Below are 25,571 nucleotides of genomic sequence, written 5' to 3'. Positions count from 1 at the left end.
AACTGTTTGCAAAATGGGTTCAGAAAAGTACAGGCAGGCCTTCTCTTACGGCTGTAAACAAGTTTGAACTCAACCATTTCAAAGTTCCAACGTTCTCAAAAGTTATGATAAGTTCTTTTACCTCTTACTTCTAGCCACGGCTGAAATGTCAAAATACAATGGGAAAGACTGTTCTGTGGTATTGCCAGCTGGGACTTGAAGTAGGCATGTAATAAACCTCACAAAGAAAGTCTGTTCTTATAAGATTTCCACCACAGTTTTGCAGACTCAAGAGGTTTGAACACGCTTTCTTTAAGCATTTGAACTTCTGGCTGCTTATCTGAACCATTTGTGGCTGCCCATCGCTGATCTACACTTATTGCTGAAGTGTGGCTTGGCTTAAAGTACTTTTTAAATAATTGTCTGGGAAAATCACACATGCAAAGTCCATACACCTGGGAATGCCCACTTCCATTCCATGACAGAATTCTCCTCGTCTTTCAATAGAAACACACTCCTCTACGAAGAAAGAGGGACTTCTGATCCTAAAAACCAGCCCTTGAAAGGCACAATGAGAAACGTAATCGACAAAGGCCCAACTTTGCGAAGCTATTGACTACTCCTATATTCCACTGACTTCCACTAGAATCACTGCCACTAAATGTCTCTGAACAACTGAGTTATAAGGTATGTGAGAACCTTAGAAGGTTCTGCACATTCTAGCCTGAATCTACTTTTTTCCTGAAATAAGCTATTCCTTCCATTCTCTTTGTGAATCAAACTCCAAACCCACTGCTGGCAGAAGTGATGGTGAATAATGCCAACTACAGTAGCAAGCATTTGGAAGAAATTAATTTGTACACTTATATAAGCTGAGAAAGTAACAAAATCCATTCTTTACTCTCTGACCCTAAAATGTTTGTGGTAAGAAAAAACTCCAACATTTTCCACATTACCTGCTTCACTGTTATGTCTCATTTGCTACATATAAATAAGCAGAATAACATTCTACAGTCATAACCTTCAGCTACAAAAACTACTTTTAATTCTGCAGAGAACAAAATATCAATGTAGAATAATGAAGAAAACATTGATGCTAGAGTCTTCACCAGAATGTATGTGCTTTATGTGGTGGAACTGCACTAGTTGATAGTAGCTGGGCCAGCTTTTTCAAGAAAGATGTCTTTGAGGGTAGAATGTATTTTTCTCTCTTACTTGTAAAATATCACTTTAATAGCACTGTACAATGAACAGCTCTACAAGCTAAAAAAACGCATAAAAGGCGCTGCCATTTCCCCTGCAGCAAAAACTTTGCCATTTGCACTAGCATCTATACTTTACCTGGTAACTTTCTGTCTGTGCTATGCAAGACCGTACACTGAGTGACAACAACCAGGGGAAAAAAAAGTTTAAATGACAACCACAAAAATTATTGCTTGGTGGTTTTTTTTTTTTCCTTTATAAGACCTATTTGAGTTGTCCAGTAGCTGAAACTTTTGCAGGCCTTCAATTATTGCAAGAGTCTGATCAGCCTTTTTAAAATTATGTGACATACCAGCTACCTTCCTGCTTGTGGAGTTCCTCCTCCTCAGCATCTAAAACATGTGGAAAATGTTCTGAGTGTCCAAACTAAGGCATAACCTGTGAGCCAGACATTCCTGGCTTTCAGAGATACTACCACAAAATGATCTAAATAATGAATCCATTAAGTTATGAATGTAATCTTACAGCTTCAATGATAAATTAGATTATTTGCCTGCCAAAACAACCAGTCAAAGGGAGATGCAAACAGGTTTTTATAGACTGAAGGCTCAACTTGTCTACAGATGAAACTGATACGCAAGCATCCACAAGAGGGACCAAAATACCAGGCTTTTCTTAGCCTATGTTTGTAAGCCTTTTAATGAAAGCATATAAATATCACTACTGAACAACAACTCTGAGCCCAATCATGAAAACAAGGTAAATCTCCACTGTTTTTATTGCTTTCCTGCAGAGAATCTGACTCATTGGAATAAAAAAAATACATCCATGATCACAAAGTACAAAAGCCTGAATCAACCCTGCCTGAGTTTATGAAGTTGTTCTCTTTTCACAGCTATAGGATAATTGTTTTATGGCTTGAACTTAAACCCAGAGAGGCCTCAAACCTTCATATCACTTAAAAAAAAAAAACAGTAGGGAAACTTTTAGACTCTGAATCTTGAGACTCAGGGCTAAACAAGGCAGAACAATAAATCTCAGCACACTCATTATTTTGGGAAGTTCAGACACAGAGCCAATTCTAAATCCAGATGTTTAGCCACATACCCACACGTTTGCCCCTTCTATGCATTCTTGTATCTAACACAAACTGATGATGCCCTTGGGATCATTATTTTTTTGTTTGCTCTTGCCTGTTTAACAGATCAAGGGCAAACATGGAAAATAAAATCACTCCTTTTATGGCTGTACAGATGTGTATTTTTAACTCTGATGCACTTAAGTTGTTTTAGAAGATTTGGCAGCACAAAGATAATGAGAAGCCTTACCCTGTCACTCCACTCTGTAAGGAACCAGCTCTTAGCACAGGGACCCATGTCGCAGTTCTCAATATCATTTGGTCGCAGCTTCATGTTACATTCCTCATCATCAACAATGTCTCCAAGGTTGCTGACACATTTCACATCTCGGGTCCTCTGCCCCACTCCACAAGGCACTGAACACTGTAACAAAAGGGAGGTTGCATCAGGACTCTATGCAAGAACTGCAGCGGTTTAGCAGGGAGCTGGGAATGTACAGCTCAGCTCATTCATTCCTGCTAAGACATCCGCAAAAGCTATAGAACTATTTTAGATTGCTAGGAATAGGGAACAAAAACACAGTAGTAGTTTTAAATCATAGTATACTGTAGAATACAACAGATCGAGAATATGCAGATACATTTGGAAAACATAAAATTAAACCCTATTTTCAACAGGCCATGCTGCACCATATCAAAATGAACTGCCAGTATTTGAATAGTAAGCTGACATATTTGGCATAATTTTGATCTTTATCTATAAGCAGACATGAAGGAAGAGAAATGCAAAGAAACACAACTTCTGAATCCGTCTTACAAGTAAATGCCGCCTTCTCCTGCTCTCTTTTAACCTCAGAGAATACTAACAGCTATTGGTATCTCTGCCTGATGATGTGAAGCATCCAGATGATGAAGCAAGATGGCAACATAATTTTCTACTGTGTAGGTATGAAATGTTTTGATGAATCCTGTAAACACTCTAGAATTAAAGGTGAAAATCTCTGGGAATTTGAAGATTGAAGACCGCACTACCTGCATACAAGCGTACCTAGCAGAGCTTCCAAAGGCAGCCTCATAGTTTTTTCCTTGCTTGCGAAAGCTTAATCACATCTACTATATTTACATGTCATTTATTTATCATGTAAAATATATTCTCTACAGCAAGATACCTCACAGACTTCATCTTCAGATTGCAGCTATTTCTTCAACTCTTCACCCTAGAACACTGGCCAAACCCAGACTAGATGTGTGAGGTCATTAAATAGCAAAATACTAATAAAAACAAATACCTCATTCCTTATGTCATAAAGGGGGCAATTTGTCCAGAGTTACTCTTGTGCTGATTCCAAACTTAATATTACCACAATGCCATTTTTTCTAATCAGATTTACATCAATGGTTTTGACATTTGTATGTCAGGAAAAAAAAAAAAAGGTAAGCACATTAAAATCTTAGATGGGCTTACTTTTAAGATCACAAATGTTTCCAAAGTGAAAACCTAACTGTACTTCAGTAAGCACCAACACAAATAAATGTTCTACTGAAACCAGTTTGCAAACTCAATTGCTCCTTTCTTTATGATGGATCTTCCTCATGCCGAGAACTTTAATTTTACTGCCAAGAGGAAATTAATCACAGAATTTTATTGGAATTATGCTTATATTCAACCAGCTACAATTTCTCAAGCATTTGTTTAGCTTGATTCACCATATGCAGTAAACTTCTAAAGGCTCTGTACACTGAAATACTTCTCAGAATGCAACACCGCACAAAAACAGCTCCCCTTTCTCATCACAGATACAATACAAAAATCAAAACTTTACCTTTAATATCGATTTTAACTCCAAATGGGTTTTAATTCATCATGAATAATGAATTAACCAACCAATATATCTTCACATTCATCTGTTTAGGTATTTCTTATTTTTTTATCAGGAATATATCAACACATCACAGATACTTCATGACTAGAAAGTTAACAGCCACCATCAGCCTCAGAAATGCAGCGAGGGAGTTAACTCACATAGGCTTTACCGTGAGGGAATACCCACTATAAAGCCACACGACGGCTGCTGCATGACTCTTCAGCCCACCGTGACTGTGCGGATGGAAAGCTGTGCTGCTACTGCCAACGCAGGTAGCCCATGCACACCACAGTGCATGCTGCAACATGCACTCCAGCACAAGCTGGGGGAATTAGGAGCAAGGAACCACTTCAGTTGAAAGGAAAAAGAAGGTTTAGATTCAGGGTTTAAGCTGGATTTTTTCACGATCTATCCACCCACATAATTCAGCAACTGTAAAATTCTTTTGCTTTGTTTCACGGCTAACTGAAGGAGGTTTGTTTATCACTACAGCTACTACACCAGGATCTTTTCTCTTTCACACAATGGCCATCAAAGTACCTAGGATGGTTTGTCAGGTTGGTCAAACCTTTTGTAAACAACACAGAAATTAAAGCTCAAAACAGTACCATCCAGATTTATCCGAAAGTCTTGAAATTGCCTCAAACCAACTACAGTAAAAGCAACTACTGACTCTATCCTTAATACATATGGAAGGTTAAATAACTCTTGGAACTAAGCTATACATGCTATGAGGAAGAGCAGTAAGTTTGCCACCACAGGCAAACCTATTAGGACTCTACCAACTCTACTTCATGTAGCATTCAAAGAAAAAAAGCATTGCTCAGAAAGCCTGTGTACTTCTGTACACACACATTTTGTACTATTTGATCGCTCTTTCTTTCTGGTTACAAACAGTAAACCAGAAAAAAAAAAGTCATAATCAAGCAGAGTTTTCTTGAACTAAGATTCACATATTTCCAATGCTTTTCACATTCCATTTCCCTTATTTTAAACAAAAACAAATTTCATGTTTGATTACTGATACCTGGAAGAAAATTCTTATTCTTTTCTAAGGTTTCTTATTCTTATTCTTTTCTAAGGTTTTATGCCCCAAATTAATCAATCATACTTACTGAAGTCCACTCTGTCCTAATCTGCCATTCACTGCAGATCTTCAGCTGGCAAGTGCTGGTTGTCTCTGGTTTCTCCAGGTGATGACAGCGGTATTGCTGAACTGTCAAGGTACGATTGGCATACATTTGCCGGCATAAGATTTGTCGATGCTGCATACCAAGGCCGCATGTTTTGCTGCACTCAGACCACTCCCCTATATCCCAGCTAAAGAGAGAAATAATAAAAAAGAGTACGTATTTTTTCAGTGAAGATTTCTCTAATACTAATCTTAACAGAACGCGTATGACATAATTCTGATGCTGGTATAGAATCTTATAAAATAACACTTAAGCCACTGCATGCATAACTTAATCCTTTATGAAAACAATGTTATATACTTGTAACCAATCTACCTGTAGTGGTTGATAATAATAAGCATGCATATAGATTGCACAATTCATGGTTTCAAGACATATTACGAGCATTAAACCACTAATAGCTGGTTGTTTTTTTAAAGAATCTATCTATAATACATATTATTGTTCTAATGACACTTCCCAAAAATTTAAGATGCGTAGCATAAAATTTTTCTGCAGCAAAGACTATAAAAAAGGACAATACCACAAAAATCATGTAATGTATCCACATGTAGTGTACATGCCTGAACAATCAGACAAATTTTGAAACGTTACTACACTCATTGTTGCCAACTTCCCTTTTGTCTTCTCTGAATGCCACTGCTCCCTGTGAAGGAGAAGGCGGCCATCAACAACTAAGGAAAAAATATCCACTACCCTTTATGACACAAATGCATAGTACTTAGAAGTTCAACCTAGTTTCCTACTTAGAATAGTGTCTTTCATATGCAAAACCTCAATGACATTGGCTTATTTCACTTGACTTAAATAATATCTTACAAAGCTGGACACGGGAAGAGGTTGCAGGCCTCCTCTTCTGGAATCGGCTTGGTGCTGCTGTCACAGTAACTCTCAGATACCTCCTCGTGAGTGATTCTGTTGACGCAGTGGAAAACTGGGTACTGTGATCCTGAAACAAAGAAGAAAATTAGGTGATGCATTGCAAAAAACTCTGCATAACAGTAGCATCCAACACTGAAGCAGAAAGAGAAAGCGTAACAACAGGAAACAGACAAAGATTTTATCCAAAATTTCCAAAGGTGAGAGCTGAATACTATACTGTTTACACTGTAGTATTGAGGGAAGTCCTTAGTATATAGAAAGTACAGCATGGCATCATAGGAAAGGCTGAGAAAACATGCTCTTCGGTCTGCATGAGATCTTTATAGTTCAGAGAGTACAAACATGAAGTGTTCAGGTGTATTGGGTTTGTGCGGCAAGGTTTTGGTACTCAAGCTGCTGGCTGGGGCAAAACCACAACATCAGGCAATTTAAAAAAATGCAGCCACATGGCCAGAACGCAGGCTTGAGAGGAGGAAATATTTAGCAGTCAGTCTGCTGTGCTTCTGGAAAGAAACTGAGCCTCCTTACTTTAGAGTTATGTGGTAAGTAAACACATGAGAATATTATTCACTTTACCTGTTTTTTTAAAGATTCATAAGATAAAGCTTACAGGTTAAACATTATTGTAAGACTACAAACTCACTAAAAATTACTACTCTCCATATTTAATGCTTGGTCTTCACAAAATTTTCATGCTAGAGCAGAAAGACAGAACTACACTTCTTTCTATTACTATTGCAAACGGACTACCAAAATGATGACAAAGAGCAAGGTGCTAACAAGCCTTGTATTTGGCAAGTGACAGGTTGGAGTACATTAACAGGTTTCCTGACACAGGTGATGGAGGAGCCAACTAGGAAAGGCATTCTGCTAGACCTGATACATACAAACAAGGAAGAAAAAGTCAGGGATGTGAAAATCTGGGGCGGTGTTGGCTACAGTGACCACGAAATGGTAGAGTTCAGGATTCTAAGAGGAGGGAGCAGGGCAAAAAGCAAGAACACAACGCTGAATTTCAGAAGAGCAGACCCAAACCTCTTCAGAGAACTGCTTGGAAGAATTCCATGAGATAAAGCCAAGAGAGAAGAGTGGTCCAGGAGAGTTGGTTGATATTCAAAGACCACCTCCTCCAAGCTCAAGAGAGGTCTGATTCGACAAGTAGGAAATCAAGCAAAAGTGGCAGGAGTTCTGCATGGATAAGCAAGGACCTCCTAACTAAATTTAAACATAAAAAGGAAGTATCAGAGTTGTAAGCAGAGGCAGGTGATCCTGAAGGAGTACACAGGTGCTGTCTGATTGTGCAGGGTGGGGTTAGGAAAGGCAAGGCCCACCTGGAGTTGAATGTGGCAAAGGATGTGAAAGGCAACTCTACAAGTACATAAACAGCAGAAGGAAAACTAGGGAAAAATTTCTTTTTAGTTCTTTAGTAGTACAAAAGTCTGCTGATTGTGTCTCTGCCATGTTTATACCACGTAAAGTGGGAGCAATTCCTCCTCTTTCTGTGGTACAGCAATGGCACAGGACACCTCCGTGGTAACAGGAGCAATTTGGGTACAAGAGAAACAGGGCTCAGCCAAAGAGAAGTGGTCAAGGTACAACCCACAATTGCCAGTTCAGCCACTTGAAGCTAGACCCACTACATGGGGGATTTTAGTTGTTTTAGGCTATCCCACAACAAGTAATTCTAAATTACTCATTATTTATTGGCATTGAAGCCTTATTAGTGCAGATATTCAGAATTACACAGAGAAAGAAACCACGAACAGGAAAATTAACTCTGAACTGAGAGAGAAACGTTTTGCTCAGGTTAGATGTAACTTTCTTCCACAGAATGAACTAAGCACAAGTGGAATGCTACTCAACCAGACAAGCAGATACACAGTTTACACTTCTTCCCACAAACTTTTCCTGGAATGCTTTCCTTCTCAGATTTCTTGTCATTTTGCCTTTGAAATGCATGGATAATAAGTGATCGTTCTGAATAAGGCTCTATTTTTAAAGTGAAACTATACTGACCTTGCTATTAACAATATACTTCAGAATTTAGGAAAATACAGTGTACAACCTGAAGGCAGAGTCATAAATGCCTAATTCTCAGTGTTTGCAATCAGAAATAGAAAGATAAAAAACATAATTCAGGTGTTTTAAGCAAGCACATTTTCAACAGAACTCATTGCTCATATTCACACTGCTCTTGTCTGAAACACCTACGTTTATCTAGCAAAGCTACCACTCTGTCTCAGGAATGTACCCTATACAACAGTTGCTCTAGAACAAGCATCAGAAAGATTACAGAGAAGTGGGTTTTTTCCATGTTACCGGCAAGACATGAAGAAGCAGGGCACAAGTTATCAGTACAATAGCTTCATCTTTCCACAAAATAGATCTCTCTTTTCCTTAGATCAAAATATATGGCTGCACATATACAAAAGCCAAACAGTCATGCCTCTGAGTCAAAAGCAAAAAGAAGTCCCATCTTATCTAGAAGACCTAGGCAATTTGCACAGAAAACTCAGCTGCATCTTTGTTGGTATTTTTGTCCTCAAAGAGTGTAGAAAAGTTAAAGCTTACATAGATCAAGTGTGGGTTTACCAAAGCCTGCACTGTCATTGACTCTGATTCATAAATTATTGACACTACCAAGTCTTAGGCCACTGGACTGAAGATTAGTTTTCTCCAGCTTTCTATTTCTAAATATCCACTTGAATTTGCAGTCTTTGTCTAAGATCTGTGATTAATTAGCTCCACATTTTTTACCTCCTGGATCTCAAAATCTCTACAGATTTAATGGTAACTGTTAAATAACTTTTTAAATTGTATTACCATATTTTGAAATTAGTAATTCAAACATCTCATCCTGGCTTACTGAAATAAATTTCCTTTGTCATGCAACGAACAGGTAACTCATGCTTGTGATCAAGAAATAGAAAGAAAGCAGTTCCATACATTCAGCCATGTATTCAAAAAATATTGCAGCAGAGATCTGCAGTAATTCTAAATTATGACTTTAAATAAAATAAGGGTGGCTGTAGTCGATGGTAACTGTTGGCTGGCACACTTCAATTTCAGAACAGAAAATTTAAAGTTACAACTCCCACTAAAGTTATACTTGTTCAAGAATTTAATTCTACCAAAAGTAAGGCTTTGTGTCTCACCAGCTAACTTACACTAATACTTCAGAAAAACCTAATTTGAATTTAACTTGATCAGAACATGCATACATTCTCTAAATAATGAGAAGAGATATACTAATTTTTGACAGCTCTCTCGTTAAATTTCACAGAGTAAATTTAAGCTGTATGGGAAAGTGAAAGATATAATTTGAGTTCTGTTTCCCTACAATTTTGCCATCATCATTTTGACTCACATTTCTTTAGTACCACTGCCAATAGCTACCAGATCCCTGAGGAAACGACAAGAACTATATTCAAATGTCCACAGAAAACACAAGCAAGACTTCTAGGATGTAAAGGAAGAACACATTTACGCTGATGTGTGCAACTGCATCACAAATTACCTGATTTGGATACTAAAATTCACCACGTATATAATATGATAATCCAGACACTCAGCAGGTGATTCTCACTGATTGCTGCTAAGCAATAATCAGGTACAATTAAAGATTCCGCCCATATGACTTGTATTAAAGACACATCGTGTATTTAAATGCCAATAAAAATAATTGTGGTTTACATTCCCTCCTTTTCTCCACAAAAAGGCTGACTTCAAAAAGTCTTCTGACTTTTATAGGCTTTATTTTAGCTCTAACACTTCTGCAGTAATTGCTCCAAGGAAAAAAAATTCTCAGTATACTGGGAAGCAATTTTGACTGGTATCAATATTGCTGGATTTTTTTAGCTCCATCTGTAGCTATAGCATGGACATTCATCTGATCTTGGATCAAACTCACAAAATGTCCTCTTAAACTAATTAGGAAGCAAATGTTCTCAATGTATATGAACTGGTTACAGTCAGCTGAGTTCCCTCATTGGTACGTCTTTATTTCAGGTATGGTGATAGGTGGCTATGTATAGTGCAAAAGATTTCACTTTTATTATCACAAAAACTTACTCTTCCAAATAATTGCCTGTGCTATGCATTATTGAATCTGAGGTTACTGTGAATGTCTTAGGGCAAAGATTGATCTAGCAAGCTCAAAGTAGTATATCCATCACCTCCCAAAAGCTCACTAATTACCAGTCCCTTTCTGTCCCTCTCCCTTCCCACTTCTCCCCTATGAAAACTTCTTCAGTTTTCTGAAGTCACGTTATTGCTGTTCCAGCAACATCCAAAGAGGCAAAGATATGGCTAATGGAATCCCTGTGAAATCTTTCTGTAAAGATCAGAAAACCGTTGACAAAGCCACAAAAAGCACGGCAGGTGTATCTGACAAAGCTGGAGAGGCCAAATGGAAGGACAGAATGCCAAAGAATGTGAAGGAAAGCAGCTGTGTATCAAGAGTGTGAGAAAGAGCACCTTGCCATAAAATCCTGAAATATCTCCTTTCAGAGATAAATGCCATATATTCCCTTTTAATTTACATACTTTGTATTTCATATTTTAAATTTTGTTGTTTCTACTGATTTAAATATAAGCACACATAGTAGTACTGACATGTTTTTTGCTTGTAAGAGAAGAGAAAACACCAGGTCCAGCAATGCTTTGTGCGTACAAGACCTGCTGAACAGTCACACTGCTTCTTCTCTCCATGCTTCTCCTGTCCCACGCTGGAATACCCCCGTGCCATCTATTTTCTGTGCATGGTGTATGAAGCACTTACCTTTCCCACATGTAGTAGTGCACTCAGTTTTTCCAATCTGTTTCCAGTTGTGTTCTCGGTTTTGCCTTGGTGGTTGCACAGCAGACACCTGGTTTTCTGGCTGATGAGAAGGAAATCTTCCTGGCTGAATAACTGGAAAAGTTCCAGCTGACTGTCCAGTGAGAGTGTCTGTCTCCCTATGCAAATCCTCATCCTCATGATTTGTACTTTCTGGCATTCCTAATTGACCATTCAAGGGCTCCCCTGATGATGAACAATGACGAAAAAGTAAAATAATGAACCTCACTTGCAAATATCAGTCTATGTTTTCACACACTAATAATCACAACTGGAGCATCATTAAACTTGAAAACAGCTTTAATCTGCTATGCAGAGACCTCCTAATAGTGTCCTGCAAAGACTGTATTGTTTTGAACTAAGACAATGAAGTCTCAGCCAGCAAATACATTAAAAAATGAAGAATCTCCACACACTCTGTAGAGTTAATGTACCCAGTGTCACAACTTCCCAAAGCTTTTTTTTTTCGTACCATGCCCTGTATGTATTCTGTGCCTCCCTGTGACAGAGCACAGGTGCTCCTTGTTACAAATAGACTGCAAACACACTTAGAAATCTCTCATGGTAAGTCACAAACATTAAAAGCAGGACCAAACTCACTTGCAAATTTTCGGCTGTCCTTCAAAACTTCCTACCAGTACACACAGCACATTATCCACAGCTCAGTCAGGAGCACAACTGTCTAGATTCTAGCTTGGGAGGGCAACAGTTTTGTGCTTGAACCTCTCCAGTTGGGAGAGGAAAGAGAAAATGCGAAGGGTTGTTTTAAATTATCTCAAACTCTGAAGAGAAAAAGCATGTTCTATTTCATTTCTGAGACATGGTTACAACACTCCAGCTCATGCAAAGGCATGGTTAACATTTAAACAACAAAATCATTACTGGAAGTAGAAATATGTGACCAGATTCCCTGCTACAGTATAAATAATCCGTACCAGTATTAATTCACTGAAGTTACCAAATCTATCAAGACTTCTCTTTCAACATGTAGGGTGAAATTCTGGGCCTCTCCCACATCAAAGGCAGCATTCACACTGAATTTAATGGTACGAATTTCTCCATTAGCTTACTGGGTAACAAAATGTGTTTAATAATAGGAAATAGTGGCATTTTACCTGGCCTCCTGTGAGTAAGCAACTGAGGACTAATGACATTGTCTCCTGGAATGATATACTCATAATGTATACCTGGGTTAGGCTGCTGATGTATCATCTAGAAAGAAAAACAGCCATTCAATCACTTCTTCCACTTGTTATATTACTAATGCTTAAATACATACTTGAACTGATCAACTACATAACATTATTTATCATTGGTCAGAATAGAAACAAGGGTTAATGATTGTCTCCAAAAAAGGCAAAACCAGACACTTGTTTCTGGAAAAAATAAGAAACTACAAGTTGCAATGTCTGCAAACTGAGCTAGTTTGTGATGGCAGAAAAACTGTTTCTCTAAATCTCCTTTGAAAATGCAAAATGACATGCTCAGGGCCAAGGTACAGCTGGGGGTTGCACCAGCCACAGCCTCATCTCTTGCCAGCGTGGGCAGCAGAGGCTCACACCAGGCCTCAGCAGTAGAAGAGATGGTCCTAAAGTCACCAAAACATTCTCAGAGAGAAGGAGCTTGACAGATGCCTGAGGAAATGTAAGGAAGGAAGAAACAAAGCAGAGAAAAATAAATACCACAGACCCCAGTCTACAAATCTAGCCAACTGCCTTTTTTAAGGTTTATCAGTTGCTCTTGAACAGAGCACACATAGTGCATCCATGTTACTCTGTGTGTACCATCTCACAAATCAAACTGTTCCTTTCATCGCTGTGCAGCTACCTCTGCACCACAGAGATTCAACAATCAACTAGCTAAAATTACTAACATTATGCTGCTCTCACCATAAACATTGCTCAATAAAGACCAAGTAAACAGATTACAAAGGCCCACATACTTGTCACAGCAGCTGAGGAGCGCCTGTGCAACCCTCCTGCATCCTTGCACGTTAATTTTCAACTGAATAAAGATGCCATGTAAGTGCAGAGAGACTTGCACTGCTTTACAGCTAGCCTCAACAACTCTATCAAAGTGTTCTTTATGAAACACAGGCAGGAACCATAGCTTTTCTCCTTTAAATGTAAAAATGAAGCCAAGTGTTTTCAGAATGCTGCTGCAAAAGCCCATGTGAGCTGACATGAGCATGCCTCTGAAAGTCAGTGTCACTTCTTGTGTGCTTGATTAAGCAGTTAGGCATAATAAGACCTGAGAAACATATGACTCTATGAAAGGTTTTTAAACTGTCAGCAGCTCACTCCATACCCAACTGGCTTGTATTACGCTGCTGCTGCTGAAAGCCTGAGTATACTCACACTAGAAATACAGGGATGCGATCAGCTGCTAGTCTCACTAGTTTAGCTTTGATTACTTCAGTACTGCTTCTACTGACACCGCTGCTTTAAAAGTCCTGAATTCTTTGTGGAGATTGGTAGAAGTCTCAGATTACACTTTAACTTAATGTATTTTTTAAAAAAACAAAACAAAACCAAACAAACACCACAACTTGCACTAGCTCTTTGGTTCTGACAAAGCATGGGCTGAAAAGAAAAAAGTCATGCTGTGCCAACGGCTTTGTGACCCAGCAGAGCACAATTACACTTCAAGTAAATTCATCACACCAATTAACACCAACTAGGGATTCAGACCTTTGTTTTCCCTTGTGTCAAAATCACTTTTTCCTTGCCAAATATAATAGCTGTTCCTCTAAACTCTGTCCTTCAAAGATCATTCTCTTTTCTGAACCATCTAATAATGCATTGCCTGTAATATTTTTTGTAAGGGTTAGTCCTTCTCATGTTACTTTGTTATCCAAAAAATACACCCTTCTTTGTAGTTGATCCGGAGAGAACTGAGCACTGTGAAGCTGACTTGAGTGAGAGAGTACCCCCCCACCTTCCAGAACCAGGACCCTGTTCTTAGGATGGTTCCATGAACAGCTTTCCAATGGTTCCCATGGTTTTTCAATCACATTTCTCAAAACAACTGACAGGCACATCTTATAAAGAGCTTAACTGATGAAGTCCCCATGAATATATTGTCACAGATTTCCTACAGGAAAATACCTGGAATTCTACAATAGTTTTGCTTTGAATTAATGGACCTAAGTCTTTGTAGCAATGTATACTTCACACTTGGACAAAACCTGCATCTTTTTTTATCTTGCTAATTATAAACTGCTGTAACTCAGCTCTTTCCTCTACATTTTTAGAGAAGAAAGACAGCATGATCTCAGGAAAAAGGAACAGAAGACCATTTGGAGTTCCCATCTGAAAATCTCTTCATTTTTCTACACAGACCATAAAGATTGTGAGTATGGATGAAAAGAGAATTACATGATTCAGGAACTGCAAGACGAAATCTGAAAAAAGACATCTGCATCTGCATGGCTACAAATTTCAAATTTGTAAGAGAGTCTGTGTCATACTGATGACTGATTTTCTTTCATCCAGCACTATCCATTTTTCTCTTCCCACACTATACTGAAAAAGACACTAAACTATCAGCTTAAAAGGAACAGTAGTATTCCCCATATCTACAAGAAACATCTCAGGTAAGAGTCCAGTATGTGGCAATCCAGAGTAGCAGCCAGAGAGCAAAACTGATAAAGCTATGCCCATCGTGACAGCTTGCTTATATTCATTGCAAAAGAAAAAAAAAAAAAAAAAGAAAAGAAAAGAAAAGACTAAGCCTAAACCAAAACAATAAAACATTATACATTTAAGCTTAAGGGGTTTTTAAGGTGTTACTTCAGAAATATCTGTTTAATCCACTTCCTGATCCTTTCCTCTCTGGGTCATTACATATTTGGCATCAATTGACTAACAATAATAACACCAAACCTCAGCTCACAGCATCCTGTATCTACACAATAACACGTATATTTTAAAAACATGGAGTCTGCATTGCAGAATCTAGGAGTCCAACTGTTTCACCTTCCAGGCTTTTGCCAGTCTTACATTGCAATCAATCAGAAATTATCAAAAAGAAGTAATGTTTGCATAATTATTACATTGCTTTGTGAAGACACCATATAGCAGATGGGGAATAACTTTGCCAACATCTAACTTTTCCCAGCTGAGTAATCAGGGTAGTTACTATTAATTTTTCTATGAAGCAACCCAGCACACTCACTTTTCCACCCCATATTGCACTTAAGGGCAAAAAAGCCGTAGCTGGATGAAACCACCATATCACCAGTTCATCTCGGTTTTTTAATGAGTGGATTTTACCATGTGAAAGTGTGTAATCTCCGAACACACCATTTATCTTTGAAGAAGTTGCAATCAATCCCAGTTATATTGTTTATCTCAATATGATGCAGTAAAAACCTGCCCATCTGAAGTAAACAGCTTTTCCAATATGACTCCCCCCTCTTAGCCACAGTTTGTTTTCCTCCTTTCTCAAATGGCTATCATCTACAGTCTCCTCGCACAGCTTCGTATTAGAACTGCCCTGCTTCAAATCCCACTTTAAACAGTTTTTTGGACTTATGATTCCTTTAAAGAAAACTGAGATGGTATCACTCTGTGAGAGACCTTGTCTGATGTAGGTATTTGCTTCAGTTCACTGTAAAATTAAACTATGTCAAATTTGCTTGAGTAGGAAAGTATCTGGAGAAAATCCAGTACACAAAAGAAACCCCGGACATTTGTATTCTTTATGTCTATTTTACTGAACAAGTAAAATTGGTGTTACTGTATTAGTAAAGTCTGACAGAAAAAGACTTCATTGATATTTAAATTTCCTATGATTTGGAACAACATGGGAGCAACAGTAAACTATAAAATATAATGTTTCAAAATTAAAGGAACAAAACAGTAACAAAGCATTGGTACTGAATGCAATTTTAGTGTTCTGTGTTAACCATGAACTGAACAATTTTCTTCCATAAGAAGATTTATCTAAATACAAGAAACTTACATAGACATCAAGGACTTCATTTGTTGGACCATCAGCTAAAAACGACTCTCCCGCAGTGCTGGAGATTTCATTTGGGCGTTTATAAGTGAACATTGTCCCACCACCTTCGTATCTCCCAGGTCGATCAATTGCCCAGTTTCCATTGATGATGGACCGTCCTGATCGACTCCGCAATGCTGAAGAGGATGGGGACAGAAACACAAGATCAGAGGAAATCACCTTCACATACTGGTGCTTCTCGCAGCAGCCCCCCCGCTACCAAAACCTTGCCACATAAACCCAATACACAAATCCCCAAAGGTGCATGGCACTGTTAGGTGTTCTCCGATGCCAGGGGACAAAGCTGCGTGGTTGTTGAAAAGAACAGCTGTATTAGTAGTTGTGCAAAAAAACCCCAAGCTTAGAAAACTATGTCCAAACACTTGGCATGTTTATGCTGCAAGAAGAGAAAGAAAAATCAAAGATAGCTTGGAAACCTTTTTCAAGTTTCTCACAGGTTGTCATGTGACTGTCAGCCAGCCAGCAGCACACACTGAACACACATGGATGCCGAGGAAGTGGTTTTCCTCCACTTCCTTCCTGCTGAATTGACTATTTTGTGATTTAGACAGAACAAAACACAGAGGCAGATACAGAAAATCAGTATGTTATACAATGCAGAAGCACCAAACAATTTAGGGACACACGAATGTCCTGAATTGCCGAATATTCCAGTTATACTTCACAAAGCCATTTGGCTACTCCTTCATTTCCTTTTCAGAACATGATTCTTTTGCCAGAACATCTGCAGAGCCCTCATCTACAGCACTCTTTGGAATGATGAGGTGTCTGAAAATGCCAGCAGGATCTCTTGCGTAAGGAAAAGTAACTTTGCAAATCAGATACTAGCCAGGGAAGGATAAAATATGGACTCAATATCCAGTTGTGCAGTGCATTCCCTTTGTCATCATGGGCAAGTCACTGATTTCTAGGTGCCTCTGCTCCTTCTTGTTCCTACTTCCTTTATCTATGTGACTACAATTTTAAGTCCTTAAGGTGAGAAACTCCTGCCACACACATGTGCATAATTTTATGCAATATTACAGTTATGTATTTTAAAACATAGTAATATCCTGAGGCTGAAACCACATCAGACATTGTTTAAATACACAGGAAAAACATGACCCTTTCTCTAAAGGGTCTACTCAACAATTTTCAATTTTATTACAAAATTTGCTTTTAAATACAGACTTTAAAACAGACAACAAAATCTACTAATATCCTTGGCTGTATATTGCTTGGCAATTTACTTATTAATGCAAATGCAATTTACGAGCTTTGAACTTATAAAAATTTAAGGCTGAGGACCCAGTTATTCCAGAGACTGTTCCTTCTTTGTCCTGTCACAACAGCTGCAACACTCACGTTAAAATGCTCTCAGCATTACACAACAACTACTTATGCTGCTGGGAGAAACTTAAAAAGCCTACATGCGTGGCCTAAATGATGGGAAATTAAATTTATGCCATTAATTCCAAAGTAATACACATTATAAAAGAAACTGAAATTGTTGTTACGTATTCCAGGCATCTGAATTAACTGAATTAATCAATAGAAGCAGTTTCTCTGCTTTTGCTGCAGACCTCTCAGTGAAGAATATTAGTGCGACTGGTGAGAAACAGTCACAAAATGTCAATGTAAGGACATATTAAGAGAAAAAGAGACAGCAATAAAGAACCACACTGCAAACATCATTGTTCTTTTATATAAATCAGTGATTTTAAGTGCAATGCTATTGCCACATTTCAGAAACCGTGTCAATCACTTCATTACTCTTCTTTGAGCACTCCCTTGTTGAAAGAAAACTTTCTGTATTGAAAAAATCCCACAGTTACAGATAAAGATGCAGACAAATATAGACATATGGATTACAAATCAGTTATTCCAATTCGAAACAAAAAATATGGGAAAGTAATGGCTGCTGAGGGGAACACTTTAGTAAGATTCAAGAAGGGATTGGACTGATAGATTACTTTTTAAATTAGTAAAAGTAAATAGCTGCAAAGTGGATGACTTTATCAGTCTTCAGGCACCAACCAACTAGAATTTTCAGTTATGGTTGTGATTTCAAGGTAGCTTGCATTAGTTTGCCTTATAATGCAGACAGAGAGGTATGCGATACTAATATATTATCTAACTACTACTAAGAGATTTGAATTGCAGTTGTCTGGGCTGTACAGTCACACTTCTGGAGAGACAAGGACTCAGCAAACTACTTTTTCAGAGTGGAGTAACAAATGATATGAGAACACATGTGCAATCTGCAAATTTAAAATATAAATTAGTTTAGTCTTTATTATTAGTATCTCAGTTTGTACAAGAAAAAATTTTAATAGGATTGAATCTGTTTTTCATTAAAAGGAAAACAAGGTCGTAACTGAACAGAATGGGTATAAAAGTAGATAAATTAATTTTAAACACTCTATTATTGCATTTCCCTCTTTACATACTGTAAAGTGTTTTTTCATCATTCTGGACAAGATGTAAGATGTGGGAAGGTTAAGGATTAAAACAGTTGGCTACCATCAGTTCTGAACCTATGAGAAAGAAGCCCGTATTGTTAACAGTCTTCACTTTCAAGGAAATAACATAGGACTGCCCGTGGACCACTTCTCTGTAAAGAGCCTTGATGTGTGAAGTTTCAGACTTCAACTTCTCCCTATGCAAAACACTCACCGCATTGGAGTGGCTAGACAGAGCTGCACCCACATAAACTCAGAAGGCATGAGTCATGGTGGAGAACTTCCCACCATTTTGGACTTCTGAAGGAAAGCAAAGTTAGCCTGTATCATTCCCCAAAGAGCACTAAAATAGCTGGCATAATCAAGGACCTGGTACATTTGGTTTGCAACTACAGTCAAAAATTTAAATGACATTAATGGCTCTGGATCAGAACCTGTAAAAATGTATTCACACAGTTTTGAAATTTTATTTTACTTAATGCTACACGTTTATTTTCCCAAGAGCTATCATACATCCACTTGCTTCCCAGGTCTCATTTTTCTGACACATTAACAAAACAGTCTCTATACTGTGAACATTAGTTAAAAAATAATTTATACAATATCAGCCACAAAAATGGCATCATTTCTACTCATACAGTGCTGGGAGGAAGTCCCATTGTGCTTCGGAAAACTGGAAACATCCCGATCCATGTAGACAGTTTGATATGTTTTGTAAACACTGCTGAATGACTCCTTTCTAACCACTTCATACCTGAAGAGAAATATTTTACCTGTGGGCCTAGTACCTCACTATCTGCAGTGCCTTTTCACCCAAAATTGCATAGGCACAGTACCAATAACAAAATGAAACCTCTCAAACCTGGCAACAGCACTAATATTCAGAGTAATACTTTCTGTCCTAAGGCCTTTTTGTCTGGGAGAACAGTGTCCTAAGTCCTACTTAATTGCTTTACAAACCACATAAAGTCTTTAGACAGACAGAATCAAAGTTATTTCCCATATATTAAAATTATTAAGTATTTCTCATTTGGTCCTGACCCAAACAGAGAGAAGCAGAGACTAACTCCTCCCTTCTGTGAAGAGGACTGCATGCTTGCAACTGGTCAGTGTGAAACAAAGTGAAGGCTTGTGCTGTTGAAGTTAATTGCAAATGTCTTGCTGGCGATTTAATCCAGGGAACCTTGACAAGCTGCAGATGCAGGCAAGATGCAACTCAAAGATTTATAAAACATGGTAAAAAATTTATTCAGTATATTTCCTCAACAGAGGCAGCTAGAAAAGGCAAGTGGGTGAGATGGATGGGGCTCTCCAGCCACGTTTGTTTTACAGCTGCCAATAAAACCAAAGCATCTTATAGGCAAAGTGTAGCAACTATCTCATTTTTACACCGCAGCAAAATTTTCACTTGACACATCACATTTAGAGCACTTTTTGGGTATTTTCTATTTTAATAAGCATTTTTTAAAAAAAATTCTGTTGCCATTGAAGTCAAATTAAAGTGTAAGAATGTTTTGGCTAAACTAGTTTTCTTTAGAAACAACAAAGCATGCCCAGCATCTTCAAAGAAAATGCCCAGAAACAGCTGCAGTGAATAATATGACTACTTCTGAATAAGCACTACGATGAAAGCAGTGAAAGAAACACAAAACTTCTACTATTTAATTTTCCTGTATGAAAGTACGTTATATGGAGCTTTCAGAGATAAATCTAAAATATTCACACACTGGATTATAAAAATCAGTGCAGAATGGTGCACCTTGTACCACTAAACCCTAAAGATACCCTTGGTGCAATCTCCTATGACACAAGCAAGTTTCACGGTAAAAACCATGCACAAGTTGCTAATGGGGAACGTAAGAGAGATTTGGAAGTAGGGAGGTTGTTGGAAAAGTCCAACAAATGGACTGCATCGAGCTGGACATTAACTCTGAACAGCACATGCTTACGACCAGCTGCCATGCCACAAGTCTAACTCTGAAAGCCACTGGCTATTTCTGAATGTGTATAGATTGTAAAACTCTCTCTCCAAAAGTACTTGAAGACAACTTCAGATACTTTTTCTTGTTTGGTTGGTTTTTAAACTATTTAGTTTTACAAAACATAGTTTGCCTTCATGCCTGTCAGCCTTGCAGTATGGGACACACAATATATTTAAAGTCCATAAAGAAAGAGCACAATCGAGAAATACTGTAAGTCATAGTATACAGCTACTAGGCTACTTACAAGTCCCTCCAATGCATAAAGAGAAAAAAAGCAAAATGTCTAGAGACTAAATAACCTGCAGTTTTAAAATAATGAAATACGCATTAGTTAAGTAATTCCTTTCCAAAAGCATAGATATTTGCTAATTATTAGAACACACCTTAGTTACAGAACATTTAGGAGAAATTTGGCACACTTCTTGTGAACTGAACTACGTATTATTTGCCTCTGACCTTTTGAATTCAAACTACTATTGAGGTCATGGCAAAGCTCCCACAGGACTCTGAGCTTAATTCAAGAAATATTAGTAGGGCTAAGAATCTCGTAATCAGCAAGAATCAAATGATCTTTAACAGTCTGATCCTACAAAACCCTTATTCTAGAGCCAACTGAGGATATTAGAAAATGGCCAGCAGTTCACTGTCTGGGCCCTAAATTAGTATCAGATTGTACAGATTCAATCTGAAGACAGTATCTCTGCAGGTGGGACACCTTCATGTCTTGCACTGTATTTGGTTTCTTCACTGGCAACAAAGACAGGGTAAGGGCACAGATCTTCCATGACAAAAACGGGGCATCTTCTAACTATGCACAGCTGAGACAAAGTGTGAAAGCTGAACTTTCAACTGTTTTGGAAGTTCAAAGCCATTACTGGTCACTTTAACACTGTGAGAAAGAACCCAGACCAGAGAGTGGGACTCTCCACTGAGAAGTACTGTATGACCTTACACAATCCCAATGCAGAAGAATACTTTATAATACCAAGTTTAGGATAACCCCCCCCCCCGTGTATCCCTCCACTATTCCGCAGTCCAGGGAGGACCAGAAACAAACATGATACAAAAGCATAATAGGAGTTTTCATGCGTTTTTTTAGATCCTGCCTGAAACCAAGACTAAGCTGGATCCTGTGGTATTTCCAGTCCTTTTTCAAAGCTGAGGAACCAGAACCTTCTGCACAAGTATCCAAATTTGATATACTTATTATATGATCTAGTAAATTTGTATCGATTTGAAGACTGGGCACATAATCTTTAGTGTCAGAATGGAAAAATATTACTTAATGGTAAGTTAGAACAGATAGATGAGAAATCAGTTGAGCTGATAGAAAATTTATCTTCAACCTCTACTCCTTATTATAAGCTGGCTTTTCTGAATCTGCAGTTCCATACTGCACATCTACGTTATATATAGACACACAAAACAATCTTCATTACTAATACTAGATGGGTGTGCTGAAATCCAGCTCCATCAGAGTTCATTTACTTTTTGCCATTCATCTTGCTTGCCCACTTTTCTCCAATACATCCAGCAGGCTTAACAAAAACAGCATTGCCAGTTCTACTTCTGTTTCTAGGCAATTTCCTTTTCTGGATTCCACACAATCACCAAGAGCTGAGATGCTAGGAATGCAGTTGCTTCCAAGGACATACTTAAAATAAATAACATGTTTGTTATGATGGTTCTTTAAGATCTCATCCTCCTTATCTATTTCATTTAAGCTTGGTTTTGGCCCAAAATAATCTGACAGTATTTTAAAATACTTAAGATTCTCTGGAAATGTCCTCTAGTTTTGATACATTTTTCTTTTGACTAAGTTACAAGTAAGTCCAATACTAACGAAGTGATAAAGCTAAATTACAAAGGCTTTTTGTGCTTCATCAGTTGTACGCTGTGATCAATCTACATTTCAATTCTGAATTATGTGCACAGATGTGTCAGTGATTTAGCACTGCATTCACATAAGACAAATTATTGTCAACTTTTCCAACAGTTTGTTGCCTGGAGAACTGCCATCTCTTAACTCTTCGTTTTAGATTTTCTGACTACTGTTTTAAGCTCCCCTGCAGCGCACTGTTAAAAGCAGTCTAAAACCAAAAAAACTGATTGCTCTGCCTACACTATCTACAGCTGTACTAGATGGCAAAGCTCAGCAAACAAAACCAGACAAACTCCAAACTTCAAATAATATTACTTTGACAGAAAATTAAATGTTTTGCTTTGGTGTCTGAACCTTAGTACCTTTGGTCTGGCTCTGAAAAGTGTCGTCTGAATCTGAAGTTAAATTGTGTCAAAATAACAATTTGAAAATATTGTTTCACAAACATCTGTTGCTTTCCTGAAAGAGCAGTGGCCAGAAGTACTAGACGAATTTAACAGAAACACATACATAGTTTTCATCCTGCCTCAGCCTTTTGTTGAACTTGCTACTTTTTGGCAGGTATTTCCTAAGTTTTAATTACAATGGCAAGACGATTTTGGTTCATAGGTGTAATTCTCTTTTTTCCTCTCTATATGTTGATTTATCAAATCTCTAAAGCAGCAGCATGGGTGAAGTTTCACAGTAAAATACTGCTGTCGATATTATTTCTTTATTTCATGATAGTTCTGAGATTATCCTCAGAAAGAAAAGTTTAATCTTGCTCAGAGCTCCTCACATGCCTCTTCTTGCTGGTCATCTCAGGCAACAAATGCCAGTATAGCTTTCAAAAAAAATTGCTGGTTTTTTTATACCTGCAAAAAGAAAATATTATTTACTTGCTTAAAGGTAAAGTTTTTACAGTTAATCGTTGCAAACAGAAATGTTTGTTTTCTGCCACTGCAGCAAACATTTTCCTTTGGGAGTATTCATTAAACTGTTGCTCTCTAATCTCCCCCTGTTGATGCAGCTTCCTTTTTACTCAGTTATGCCTGTTCCTTCTTTCCCTTCTGACTCCAAAAGCTATGCTGATTCATCAGCACAAGGAAAAGGCTGGAGCAGCAAAGCAGAACAGCCAATTAACTATTGTTGCAATAAATAATACAAGCTTTGAGAAACAAAACATTTCTCATATAGCCCTATGATCTATTCAGACCTAGACACTACAGCAGGTTCAAAGTCTCAACAGCTTCGATACAATCTCCAAACAAATTTCAGTTTCAATCTGCGTGTTACAAAAGGGCACACATCTTTAGATTGTACCAGAATAGGATGAGCGTTTCCGCATGTTTTTTAATACAGGCTTATAATAATAGTCAACTGAAACAAACCCGCATTATTTAGTATAGCCTTCCTCTTTTGTTACACATCCTTTTGATGAGATGAGAAGCAAAATTAAACAAACACACGCTCTGACTACAGTATTCTCACACTTCAACTTCTGAGGCTCTGGCACATGCAAGTTATTGCAGAATATGCATACGGTGATATATGAAATGACATTTGCAAAATACATGATTATATGGCATTTATTGTGCTTCAGTGTCACTATTGCTCTCCCACACATCATACTCAAACCCACTGTGGAACAGTGTGCAACACTGAAAATCTAACCAGGGACCTTTTGAAAACAAATACTAGTGTTAATCAATCCGAGGGTTTATTCAAAGCCTTTTACTCACCCAGCCGCTAGAGTAAGACTGTAAATATATGTCTGTGTATGGGCTGGAACTTTTGAAATAGGGAGTTCATGAAGCAGATTAGATGATGCAAGTAAAAAGGTTAATTAAAGCAGAATTTCAGCATTTTGGTAATTCTTCCTCTGCAAGGCATAAGCACCCCTTATGAATTGCATCTTGGGTTTCATTTTCAGGGTTTTTTCTATTATTGCTTCCCCTCCTTACAATTGCTGTAATAAAAAGCCTTTTCCCATTTTTCAAACAGGGGCTTTTGAATGATTGATACATTTTATTATTATTATTCATAAGTACAGAATTAATAACACTTACATGATTCCCATGCTTTCCACAGGGAGTAAGTTACACAGAGGCAATACTCCCAAATGCTGAGACAGAACTCTAAATAACTTACTTGGAGCATACAATTAGTTTCTGAAAGCACTTACTGTAGGACATACTAATATTTACTGAGAAAGCAGGAAACAAGAGAGATGAGGTTCATCTTTATACCAGTGTTATGTTTACAAGGTCTCTAGCACAAAAATACATGTGCTTAGTCCTCTTTAGCATGACAGGCTTTACTGGAGTCAGGAAAGTATGGGGGCATCAACGGTATGTTATTAACTACATATGCAAATGTTGCTCTATGTCAGGATCTCAGGAATCACTACCACAATTAAAGATACAACAATCTAATTCTGCACCAAGGGTGTTTCAATTCCCATTTTTTATCAAAATGCTTGGATGGCAATGAGTAAAAATATCTTGTAAGAAATGACTTCACTTCTAAACACAGTCATTGAATTTTATGAGTAGTACATTACAGTCCTCTATACTGGGAGGGAAGTAAGAGAAGTTATCAAAAGGCCAGGACAATATTTCCTGAAGGTAAGAAACATTCCAACAATAATTGAAAAAGTGAGCAGGTTTCCTATTATTCTGTAAACGAGCTAAACTAAAACACAATGAATCTACACAATGATAGTATATGATAAAAAATGATGAGCTTTACATTTATTTTTACCTAGCCATTGTCTGTAATTATATACCTCAAATACATTTTATTAAGTACTATTAAAATAATCTATAAAAAGATCGTTCTCTTTTAACTTGCACAGAAGTTTCCCTTGAGTTGAAAGGGTAGGAGGATATGACCGAATTCCTTCTTCCACTAAAGTCGGAGTAAATATTCTGCTGTTTTCCATGGTAAATGGTATACAATTTTACCATTGTTCACATTTGTCCTGAAAATACTGAAGAGGAAGGACAGAAGGGCTAGCACAAAAGTAGACTCAGTGAAATGAAATTGGGAGACGATAAAGGACAGCACTGAGAAACAGAGGAATGGAGTAAGAACAATGCACATCTTGTATCTGTAGAGAAACTGTTACACGTATACGCGGCTGCACATCTATATTCTGGTTTATGAAATACAGCACCTCAAGGGAACTCTTGTGGTTCAGGAGGACACATGAACTGATCAGCA

The 25,571-nt window shown here is 37.8% G+C and overlaps 1 protein-coding gene across 4 annotated transcripts in view; it reads right to left on the bottom strand.

Moving 5' to 3' along the window:
* The window catches only part of THSD4 (thrombospondin type 1 domain containing 4), a 307,576-nt gene that overhangs the window by 16,828 nt on the left and 265,177 nt on the right, over nt 1–25,571 (bottom strand). For all 4 annotated transcript variants that reach the window (XM_075763902.1, XM_075763901.1, XM_075763904.1 and 1 more), the window contains 6 exons: nt 16,003–16,178; nt 12,153–12,249; nt 10,981–11,223; nt 6,138–6,267; nt 5,241–5,445; nt 2,511–2,684 (listed from right to left, as the gene is read on the bottom strand). In XM_075763902.1, coding sequence (XP_075620017.1) covers nt 2,511–2,684; nt 5,241–5,445; nt 6,138–6,267; nt 10,981–11,223; nt 12,153–12,249; nt 16,003–16,178 — 1,025 coding nt within the window. The remainder of the gene's footprint in view (nt 1–2,510; nt 2,685–5,240; nt 5,446–6,137; nt 6,268–10,980; nt 11,224–12,152; nt 12,250–16,002; nt 16,179–25,571) is intronic.

Source organism: Balearica regulorum, chromosome 12 (genome assembly GCF_011004875.1).
Source record: "Balearica regulorum gibbericeps isolate bBalReg1 chromosome 12, bBalReg1.pri, whole genome shotgun sequence".
In the NCBI taxonomy this organism is placed as follows: domain Eukaryota; kingdom Metazoa; phylum Chordata; class Aves; order Gruiformes; family Gruidae; genus Balearica; species Balearica regulorum.
This window is presented reverse-complemented; position numbering and strand designations above follow the sequence as displayed.